This window comes from Podarcis cretensis, assembly GCF_951804945.1.
Source record: "Podarcis cretensis genome assembly, chromosome: 8".
Classification (NCBI taxonomy): domain Eukaryota; kingdom Metazoa; phylum Chordata; class Lepidosauria; order Squamata; family Lacertidae; genus Podarcis; species Podarcis cretensis.
Window position 1 is genome coordinate 7,591,396 of NC_137177.1, and position 12,119 is coordinate 7,603,514.

At 46.5% G+C, this 12,119-nt stretch overlaps 1 protein-coding gene across 1 annotated transcript in view; it reads left to right on the plus strand.

The window, feature by feature from the left end:
- FOXA3 (forkhead box A3) overlaps positions 1 to 12,119 on the plus strand; it is a 76,645-nt gene continuing 64,526 nt past the window's right edge. The window contains exon 1 of the mRNA XM_079985626.1: positions 1 to 977. Within this exon, the coding sequence (XP_079841752.1) occupies positions 906 to 977 (72 nt within the window). The 5' untranslated portion in view covers positions 1 to 905. The remainder of the gene's footprint in view (positions 978 to 12,119) is intronic.

A 12,119-nucleotide genomic window follows, 5' to 3' on the forward strand; every position in this document is an offset into this window, starting at 1 on the left:
TAAAGTTGGCAACCTGAATCCCCTCACCACTCAAAACGAAAACGCAAAGTTTCCCTTGAACATACCAGCTCCAGGACTGGGGAAAGGATCTGGCAAGAGTGAGCCCTCTTAACTTGCCAACAGCGGAGCGAACAAACTGCAAATGTTCTCCCTCTGCTTCTGACGGCTGTGGGTGCAAACAGTGCCCTTTGCCTGTCTTACTGCCCAGGCCTCAGTCGCCAACCTCAGCCATCCCTGTCCATGCAGCCTGAGTGTCATTTAACCCACAAGAGCCTCTGCTATGTGATACCCACTTGGCGGCCAGCTTTCTTTCCTAACTCCTCTCTTCCACAAGGTGGCAGAGGTAACCTGGCCCAGCCGGCTGGCTGGGATAAACCTCAGGTAAGAACACTCTGATTGCCATCCAGCGGGTGGAGTATTGGGAGCAAAAGCCTGGCTTTATAAAGACTTGGTTCTGTCCAGAGGGACAGCCCTTCATCTACTTGGAAACAAGCTGAGGACACGCAGCAGTTCAGGTCTACACGGCAGCGGTCAGCAAGCGTGTCACGGAAACATCCCGCGGGAGGAAGCAACGGGTTTGATGCCCCAATATTGGAGGGATCGTCTCACTTTGCCCTACGCCATGGAAGCCTGTTGATTCCTTTACCTCTGCTCCCAAAGTGCCCCTGTGCATTTTCAGGGGAGGCAAAAGGAGGAGGCGGACAGTTAATTCGGCACCAGACTCAGTCGCCGCTCTCTTTGGTGGGTGGATTTCAGAAAGAACCTATATTATTTTTTTTGAGAAGACAAAGAATAGCAATAACTAAACCCCGCAAAGAAAGCAATTCCAGGATTTTTTAAATATATAAAAAAATAGTGTGCGCTCGCAAGACTCCCTTTCCCCCCTTTCTTACTGGGATTTTGGAATGCTGGGCTCTGTCAAGATGGAATCGCACGACATTTCCGAATGGACTTCATACTACAACGAACCCACGGAGGTAGGTGCCAAATTGCGGGGAAAAACCCCAACAACTTGGGAATAACTTGGGAATGGATGCCTTTTTTTTTTTTTTTAAGGAGTAGGGTTTAAAAGAAGCAACTGTGGCTGCTCTATTTAGGACATGCATGAGATATAATGTTAATTGTGAGACCCGGCTGTACTGCAGTCTTGGGAACTCTGTTGTGTGCTTCCAGGGTGTTGGGCTATATACTTCCTTTATCAGAATATGCCGCTCAAAACTCCTGTTGTTATAAGGAACTGTCCCAGGCATCTCTACCAGGCAGACAGAGACGGCGTATTCTACCTGTCGACAACTTAAAAGGAAGGAAAAATAGCAGGCGGTATAATTTAGTTCAGCAGTTCAACCTTGTGGAATTCAGTAGAATTCACTCTTAGAAGGGGCAGTGGTAGACCCCAGATTGGGTGCCTCTGAAACAGGGTTAGGCAAATCCATGGAGCATAAGACTATCCATGGAGCTACTAGTGGCTACGTTTTTCTTCCACTGTTGGGGGCAGTAAAACTTCCGAATAATACCAGTTTCTGGGAATCCCAAGTGGGGAGAGCAAGTTTCGCACCCAGGTCCTGCTTGTGGGATATGGCAGGGTCACTGTGAGAACAGTCTCCTGGGCCACCACCAGCTTGACCCAGGAGGTTCTTCTTGTGTTCCTAGGGGTGTTAAGAGTTGCCTTCCTAGATCGGACCCCATTATTCCAGAGTTCTGGCCTAGCTGTGGCCAGTCAAAATGAGACAAAAGCTTGCTGCGTTCTATCTGGTCAGTGCATGGGCCTGCCCAGCTCAGAGGACTGGCTGTGCCTCTCCAAGGTTTCGGACACAGAATCCTTCCCAGAGATTGGGGATTGAACCTTCTACATGCAAGGCATGTGGTCTGCCACGGCGTCACCATGGCTCTACCATGGGTCACCCAGCTCTGTTCCTACCACCTGGCATCCAACCGTTTATTTACAACCTCTGATTATGGGCCAAATGATGTCTCCAACCCCCCATGGGTGTTTACCTCGCCGTTTTTATGGCCATCGTTTTATGGTTACAGTCTGAAAAGTTTTTTAAAGGAAGCCTCCAACCAGGTCGATCGCAGCACCTAAGGGCCCAGGCCGCCTTAGTACTTTACATTCCAAAAACGGGAGCTGGGTCTTTCAAAAAACCAGCTTTCCCTTAAGCCGACGCAGCGTGTACCAATATCGTCTTGGTCCCGTATCCCAAAAAGAGCCATTTTCTCCTGCCGCTCCTGCAAATGCCTATCTCAAAGCCACCTTTTTTTGCAGTTGGAAAACTTTGCCGTCAATTCCATATTCCGTGCTTCCTCCCTCACCTCCCTGCCGTTGCAGCAATATAAATTAAAACTGCGATTGCAGGGTTTTGGAGGTGGGAGAAAAGGAAAACCCGGTGTCATATTTCTTTCGTTTTTAATTAAATTTAATTACTGAGCAAAGAAGCTTATAATCCCAACACGTTGCTCCTCAGCCTCCTGCCTCCGACCAGGTGTCGGCTAGGTCGCGGCGCCAGTTTCTAAAATGGCTGCATGTTGCCTACTCTGCGGTGACTGACATCAGCTTCCCAGGGTTTTGGGAAGGAGTTCTTCCCACATGCCGGTGATGGAGCCATGCAAAGCATGCAATCTATACTGCTGAGCTTTAATTCCCTCTCTGCCTCCAAAGGGGGCACAAGGTGGCCCTTATGGAGGGGACTGGCTGGGTTTCTTCAATGCCAACACAGGTCCTACGGTTTGGGTTAGCAGGAGCTTGCCAGCACTTCAGATCCTGAGCTCTGTTGCCCATTCACTTTGGGCGATAGCTGCTTCCTGTTGTAATTCTAGGCAGGGACAATACCTGTGTCCGTCCCCCACCCCTAATATATATATATATAACACCCTGTGTTTGGGAGTAAAAGCAGTGCAGTGCATAGCCCTCTGTCGCCCGAACGTGCCTTTTTTGCTTTCTCTCCTGTCCACTGCTGCTACGTGGCCCACTTACAGTGGTATCTCGGGTTAAGAACTTAATTCGTTCCGGAGGTCCGTACTTAACCTGAAACTGTCCTTAACCTGAAGCACCACTTTAGCTAATGGGGCCTCCTGCTGCCACCGCGCCACCAGAGCACGATTTATGTTCTCATCCTGAAGCAAAGTTCTTAACCCAAGGTACTATTTCTGGGTGAGCGGAGTCTGTAACCTGAAGCGTATGTAACCTGAAGCGTATGTAACCCGAGGTACCACTGTAGTTCCTTGCGCTCTCTCAACAATGCACGGGTGGCCAGGATTGCTCCCAAAAACATTCATTCTGGCAGCTAGACTGGGTGGGGACTGGGAGCGGCCGCCGAGACCATATAACACCGGTCCTGAAAGACCTACATTGGCTCCCAGTACGTTTCCGAGCACAATTCAAAGTGTTGGTGCTGAGCTTTAAAGCCCTAAACAGCCTCAAAGGCCCACTATATCTGAAGGAGCATCTCCACCCCCATCGTTCAGCCTGGACACTGAGGTCCGAGGGCCTTTTGGTGGTTCCCTCCCTGCGAGAAATGAGGTTACAGGGAACTAGGCAGAGGGCCTTCTTGGTAGTGGCACCCACCCTGTGGAACACCCTCCCTTCAGATGACAAGGAAATAAACAACTATCTGACTTTTAGATAGGACGGTTGGGAGCCGTCTAAAGTGGCTGGGGAAACCCAGCCAGATGGACAGGGGTATAAATAATATATTATTATTATTATTATTATTATTATTATTATTATTATTATACCATTCTGTGCATAATGTACTCAAACAGAAGTCTCTTTTTTAAAAGCCTAAGATCATAATTCAATGGACACTTGCTTGGGAGTAACTCTTACGGAACACAATGGAAATCAACTTGAGATAAAAAATAAATCTGTGCGTCTCTCTAGAACTGAGGGCAGCACAAAGATTGGCTAACAAAATGAAACACTTCACGTGACTTCTACTTAACTTGTGGAACTACCCAAAAGAGGATGCAGTCATAGCTACTCCTATCAATAGTTCTACAGAAAGATTAGATAAATTTCCTCAGGAGCAGATAAACTGTGGTCACCATGATGAGATCTAAAATGGAAGCCCTGTTGTACCGCTAAAAGCCAATCCTTGGGGACTAGCGACAAGGGTAGGTGAGTGTCTCTGGGATGACGTCTGCTGGGTCACTCAGAGGCACCGAGTCTCCAAAATGGCAGGCTACACGGACCTTTGGCTTGAATCCAAGCCGGCAATACAATCAGCGCACACAGTAACCTAAGCAATGGAAAATATATTAATATTGCCACGTCTCTTCCGCCGGGTGCTAAGCTTTGCCTCTTACGCACGGGTTGCTAAGGGTCATTATTTATTTTATTCCCCCTATCTACAAGTCTCCCGACAAGTACAATTCTCTGTGCGACGTTACCCGATATTTTAACATCAGCAACAGACCATGTTATAAACCGTCACTGAAACAATCAAGGTATAACCAACAAAAGCTTAATAATAATAATAATAATAATAATAATAATAATAATAATACAGTGGTACCTCAGGTTACATACGCTTCAGGTTACAGAGTCCGCTAACCCAGAAATAGTGCTTCAAGTTAAGAACTTTGCTTCAGGATGAGAACAGAAATCAGGCTCTGGCGGTGCGGCGGCGGCAGGAGGCCCCATTAGCTAAAGTGGTGCTTCAGGTTAAGAACAGTTTCAGGTTAAGTACGGACCTCCGGAACGAATTAAGTACTTAACCACTGTAATAATAATTATAATGTTTCGCAAGCAGCAGTTCATGCGACTCTGGAAAAATGTCAGAGAATAAAACAGCCCCGGCTTTAAGCATAACACAGGCTGGGAAATCATTGTCTTTTAAAAGCCTGTGGAAAAATAAATAGATTCTTTAAAATGCATTAAGGCAGGCAGCAGGTGGGCCTCTATAACAACCTTCCCTAACCTGGTGCCCCCAAGATGTTCTGGACTACAGTGACGGCTATGCTCGGCCGGAACGGCTGGAGGCAGCCAAGCTTCTGAATACAGTGATACCTCAGGTTACATACGCTTCAGGTTACAGATGCTTCAGGTTACAGACTCCACTAACCCAGAAATAATACCTCGGGTTAAGAACTTTGCTTCAGGATGAGAACAGAAATTGTGCTCCAGCGGCACGGTGGCAGCAGGAGGCCTCATTAGCTAAAGTGGTGCTTCAGGTTAAGAACAGTTTCAGGTTAAGAACAGACCTCTGGAACGAATTAAGTACGTAACCCGAGGTACCACTGTACCAGCTTCTGGAAACCACGAGAGGGGCTCTTATGCTCGGACCCTGCTTGCAGTTTCCTACAGGAATCTGGCTGGCCACTGTGAGAACAGGATACTGGACTAGATGGGCCATTGGCCGGATCCAGCACTTTTGATGTTCATATCAGAACATCAGCTCCATCAGCATAGTAGTAATAATAATAATAATAATTTATTATTTCTACCCTACCCATCTGGCTGGGTTTCCCCAGCCACTCTGGGCGGCTTCCAGCAGAATATTAAAATACAATGATTCTTCAAATATTAAAAGCTTCCCTAAACAGGGCTGCCTTCGGATGTCTTCTAAAAGTCCGATAGTTGTTTATTTCTTTGACGTCTGACGATAGAAAGTCTTTCTACCCAACACTGCAAATCAGCGCAGGCTTACTGTGTGCCCTTGGCAAATCTGGGCGGCAACGGGTGGTTGCTCACGCCCTTGTCGCTTGATGACGCCTCTTTATTTATTTGATAAGATTTCCATCGCAACGTCGGTAGCATAACGATAGCTCAAACTGTATGTGTGTGTGGGGAGAGAGAGAGAGATGGAGAGAGAGAGTGAGAGTGAGTGAGAGAGAGAGAGAGAGAGAGAGAGAGAGAGAGAGAGAGAGAGAGATTTTCTTTGACCAGGCATAGTCAAACTCAGCCCTCCAGATGTTTTGGGACTACAACTCCCATCATCCCTGACCACTGGTTTTGTTAGCTAGGGATGATGGGAGTCGTGTTTGCCTATGTCTGTCTTTGGCGATCAATCGTAGACGAGTAAGATTGTCTTCCGTGAACACGGTCTTAACAGTGAGTCCGTAAGTGACTGTGGAGGCCAATTCGGGATCCACACGTCCTATAGACACACACACACACACACACACGAAGGGTAGTATACAAATTTAATAATACTAATACTACTAATAATAATATATAAATCTTATGGTTTTTTTATGACAGAGAAGAACTTGTAGTGCTCAGGTCCTATTTGCAGGCTTCCCAAAGATCAGATCCGAGGTCCACTTATTCCAGCACAGGGCCAGTCAGAATAAAAAAGGAAAAAGAAATCTGCCTAATCACGAGGCAGAGGATAGGCCCATCCAGTTCAGTATTGCCTACACTGACTGGTAGCAGCTCTCTGTGGGTTTCAGGCAGGGATGTCTACCTGCAGGTGTGGCTGAGCACTTCTTGCAAAGCCGATGCTCTACCAGTGAGCTTGTGGCCATTTCCAGATATACCGTATTTTTTGCTCTATAAGACGCACCAGACCACAAGACGCACCTAGTTTTTGGAGGAGGAAAACAAGAAAAAAAATATTCTGAATCTCAGAAGCCAGAACAGCAAGAGGGATCGCTGCGCAGTGAAAGCAGCAATCCCTCTTGCTGTTCTGGCTTCTGGGATAGCTGCGCAGCCTGATTTCGCTCCATAAGACACACTCACATTTCCCCTTACTTTTTAGGAGGGAAAAAGTGAGTCTTATAGAGCAAAAAATACGGTAATTTGCAATAGTTATAAATGGTCCCCAATCCTAGATCACTAAGCAATCTACAAAATATAGAATAAGACACATCATAAATAAAGCAGTAATTAAAAGTAGCCAGATGACATGGAACAGAAGAACTTAAGAAGAAGCCCTATACCATTCCTGAGATGCCAGGAATTGAATTTGGGACCTTCTGCATGCAAAGGACATGTTCTGCCCCTCTACCGTGGTCCTTTCCCCAGACTGTGCCTTAAGGACCACGCATTGCACAGTAATAATGATGTTTGCCCATAGATTTACAGTTAAAGAAAGGCAGGATGATTAGCAAAGGATGGATTTAAGAATGCTTAAAGTAGCAGCTAATTGATACAGATCTACATATATACAATATTTCATGTGATTTATATGTTTTGGTATTTTATAATTTGTAAACCACCTTGGGGTGGTTGTCTATCAGGCTTCCTCAACTTCAGCCCTCCAGATGTTTTGAGACTACAATTCCCATCATCCCTGACCACTGGTCCTGCTAGCTAGGGATCATGGGAGTTGTAGGCCGAAAACATCTGGAGGGCTGAGGTTGAGGAAGCCTGCTGTATATAATCGTAATAAACAAATAAAACACAAATCCTTTTTTAAGAAAACTGAATGCATGAAAAGTTGACGCCTCAAAAGTTCTGTTTGGAGTGGTGATGGAACTCACTGAGCAATATCCAGCGAAAACTAAGAACAGCCCAAGTTAGTCTTGGGGGGCCAAGTGAGACTTGACGGTGTTGGGATCATTTGAGTTCCTGCCAAGAGAGACCACACTTATGGTGTGGGATTCGGAGTGACCAAGTCTGGGTCACTTTGCTATTAGCACCACTTCTTGTACTGGGTCCAAGCACCCAGGAACTGGAATCTGCAAGACACCAAAAGGCAACATATACTGGGCAGCTGACGCTGTATTGCCAGGCCTTATACTTCAGCTGGAGCCTTACACTTGGCGGAAGTTACTAGCTAGGTGCAGTGCCGGATTTACGTATAAGCTAAACAAGCTCTAGCTTAGGGCCCCACTCTCTTGGGCCCCCCCAAAAAAATTAAAGGAAAAAAACCTGGATGTACATTTCCAAAATATAAGATAAAAAACAAATACAGTGGTGCCCCGCAAGACGAATGCCTCGCAAGACGGAAAACTCGCTAGACGAAAGAGTTTTCCGTTTTGGAGGTGCTTCGCAAAACGAATTTCCTATGGGCTTGCTTCGCAAGACGAAAATGTCTTGCGAGTTCCTGCGGGGGGTTTTTTCCTTTCCCCCACTTTTTCTAAGCCGCTAAGCCGCTTATCCGATAAGCCGATAAGCCGCTAAAAGCCGCTAATAGCGCTAATCCGCTAAGCCGTCAATGGGCTTGCTTCGCAAGACGAAAAAACCGCTAGACGAAGAGACTCACGGAACGGATTCTTTTCGTCTTGCGAGGCACCACTGTAAAATAAAACCTACATACAGCAAGAGTGTTTTGTGTTTCGTAGGCTCCTATGATATAAGTAATGGGCCCCGCCTGCTCCCTAAAATATCATGGGTTTGCTCATTTCTATATACAGTAGTACCTCCAGTTGTGGACGGGATCCGTTCCGGAGCTCCGGTCCGGATCCCGAGGGTTCCGCAACTGGAGGTGCCTGTTCTGTGCCTGCACGCGGTGCAACAGAGTGCTTCTGCACATGGGAAAATACTTCCAGGTTTGCTGCTTTTGCAACCCGAAGTTGCAAAAGCCGAGGTTCTACTGTATAGGGTACCTACATTCTGCATGGACTGGCTGCATCGCAACATGTACAAACGGCTTTAGATACCCATGAGGTCCATAAATTACCATATAGCATATATTCAACACAAAATACAGTGAGAATTTGTTGTTGACAAAGGACAGCTGGACATATAAAGGCCCCCATTACCTTCAGTAGCTTAGGTAAAGGTAAAGGGACCCCTGACCATTAGGTCCAGTCGTGACCGACTCTGGGGTTGCACGCTCATCTTGCTCTATAGGCCAAGGGAGCCGGCGTTTGTCCACAGACAGCTTCTGGGTCATGTGGCCAGCATGACTAAGCCGCTTCTGGCAAACCAGAGCAGCGCACAGAAACGCTGTTTACCTTCCCACCAGAGCGGTACCTATTTATCTACTTGCACTTTGCTGTGCTTTCGAACTGCTAGGTTGGCAGGAGCAGGGACCGAGCAACGGGAGCTCACCCCGTCACAGGGATTCGAACCGCTGACCTTCTGATCGGCAATCCTAGGCTCAGTGGTTTAACCCACAGCGCCACCAACCGAAATCCAGCCCTGGCTAGGTGTCAGAATTGCACCTCTAAGATCGAGCCCCAGGAGAGCTGGAAGAGGCACGCCTCTGTTGCAAACTGCTCTGGAAGCCACCTAATAGCTTCAAAAAGGACATTTCCATGCAAATGGAGGGGGGACATTGCAAAACATGCCAGGCAACCCTGTCCCCAAAACATCTGCTGGGTCTGTAGCCCTTTCCAAAGCCGTCCAGGCTGGTGGCTGTTTTGTAAAGCAAGAGGCGGATCTTAAAGCCCTGTGAATGGAGAACAGTGGGGAAGAGTAAGGCTGCATGATTCCAGTCCTCTCTCCTAGTCTCCCCCTCTAACACATTCATTCATTCTCCCTGATAAAGCTCCTCTGTATAAGACAAATGTGCAAAAGGACAAATACAACACGCCTCCAAACAGGGTCAGAATCTTTTCCCTTCCTAGGAAGATTTGGTTTCACCGGGTGAAATCAGCGCCGGCACATTAAGAACACTTCCTACTGTACAGTATTTTAAAATTTCCAGATTTATTTATGCGCTTTAAATGCCTGTCACTGATCGGTTAACTTTAGGCATCCTGATTTCATGAAGGATTAAGGCTTATCAACAGTTGTAGCTAGAAAGGAGGGACACGGGTGGCGCTGTGGGTTAAACCACAGAGCCTAGGACTTGCCGATCAGCAGGTCAGCGGTTCGAATCCCCGCGACGGGGTGAGCTCCCGTTGCTCGGTCCCTGCTCCTGCCAACCTAGCAGTTCAAAAGCACGTCAAAGTGCAAGTAGATAAATAGGTACCACTCCGGCGGGAAGGTACAGTGGTGCCCCGCAAGACGGAAAACTCGCTAGAGGAAAGGGTTTTCCATTTTGGAGGTGCTTCGCAAAACGAATTTCCTATGGGCTTGCTTCGCAAAACGAAAATGTCTTGCGAGTTCCTGCGGGTTTTTTTCCCTTCCCCCCCTTTTTCTAAGCCGCTAAGCCACTTATCAGCTGATCCGCTAAGGCTCTAAGCCGCTAATAGCACTAAGCCGCTAAGCCGCTAATGGGCTTGCTTTGCAAGACGAAAAAACCACAAGACGAAGAGACTCGCGGAACGGATTCTTTTCGTCTTGCGAGGCACCACTGTATATGGCGTGCTGCTCTGGTTTGCCAGAAGCGGCTTAGTCATGCTGGCCACATGACCCGGAAGCTGTACGCCGGCTCCCTCGGCCAATAAAGCGAGATGAGCGCCGCAACCCCAGAGTCGGCCGCGACTGGACCTAATGGTCAGGGGTCCCTTTACCTTTACCTAGCTAGAAAGGGGGCCTCCATCGTCAGAGGCTGTCTGTCTGATGACTAGTTTCTGGGGACGAACTGCAGGGAATGGTTACATCTCTGCCACGGTCAGCTTCCCAGGAACACATACAGCGGAGCTGCGGTTGGTGACTTTCGGTCTGCCCCAGCATAGTCAGTTTCTTACACTTTTATTTTTTCTTTGTCACGTTTGAAGAGTCTGTAAACAGTGGAATCTTTTATGTACCCAAAATGACATCATCCATATACCAAAGAGAGGTGGCAACAGATTTGGGGGACCCCAATGTCTGCAGAACTAGGGAGAGGGGAACTAAGGGCGAGGGACACCCACAATTGTTTTTAATTTTGTTTTTAATGCTGTAACCTGCCCTGGGAGCTTACATTGAAGGGTGAGCGATAGATATAGATAGATAGATAGATAGATAGATAGATAGATAGATAGATGATAGATAATCAATCAGCCCAATTAGAGTTGAGCATGCTCAGTTGGTACACAAAGCTGTCTGAAACACTGAATGCTAGTGGAAACGGGGAACGGAACGGAATATCCTGGAGATGGGCACACAGGCCTGGCTAACACCCTAAACAGGGCCATTCTATGCCACAACATTTTGTTGCAGATCCCCCTTGTTATTTATATTTTTAAAGATTTATATATGCCAACATTTTCAATATTTTTTAAAGGAAAAAAAGAAAGAAATTCAGTTATATAACCCAACTATATAACGAGATCGAAACAGGCAATTGGGGGGGGGGGTCAGCGGAAACATTAGTACACACAAGATAAAAGTGGACCAAAACTGAAAAGCCAGCAGCTGGTCAATGAGGGTAAACCAGGAATTTTAGCACAGACAAATGGGAACGCTTTCAGGACTTCCAAAATCTAGAAACCACCCCCCCTAAAGGAAGTTCTCATCTGCCGAATGTGCCTTTGTCTTATATAGTAAATTTAGTTCAGATTATGAAAGGGTGTGAAGAGGTTTTATACCCAAGTGAACCAATTCAGTAGCAGAAAGAAGGGGGAAGGGGGAACCTACGCATGAGCAGTTGCTTCACGATTTCTTCTCATTCTGCAGCAGAGATAAAATAATCCAGATTTCAACACACCAGGCAGCCGACTCATTACACAATCATCCTTGGTTTGGTTAAAGAAATTCAGAACCATCAGGACAGAGAAAATTTTATTAGGGTGGAATCTAGACACATATAAAAAAAAAACACTTTAAAAAAAAAAGTTTTGAAAAATATATTGACTTTGCCATAGCTCACCGTCACCACCTAGTGTCACATTTGTGTAATGCGCTTTACAACACACGTTTGATTTGCAGCTGTATAGCTGTGTCCGAGGATACAATAAACCATTTGCATTCATTTTTAAGAATGCAATAAAATAGCTGGGCTGCTTGCTGACCTTTATTAAGGTCCAGAGACTATATTCTCATGGGGGTTGGGAGATGGTTGGTGGAGGACCCTGGACGAGGGACAGGGAAATGTTGGTCTCCTGGATAAGAAGCTGGGGGGGAGCTACTATCTTCTGTGGGTGTTGAGGACTAAGAATTACTTTTAAGATAGGACTCTGTATTCTACTTATTCTGTTTGCTATTTTATTGTATTATGAAAACCATAAAGATCTCACCACTGGGAATAATTGGGGCTGCTTGCTGATCTTTAGGCTTAACTCCATTCTAAACGTTTAGTGGGTTGATCAAAAACTCAGTTTTAAATAGGTAGACCTAAAACTAGACCCAAAATACAGGCACATTTTGAAATTGCTGAGAGAAGCATGAGAGAATCAGAGCAAATGGGCAACCTTAAAACCAC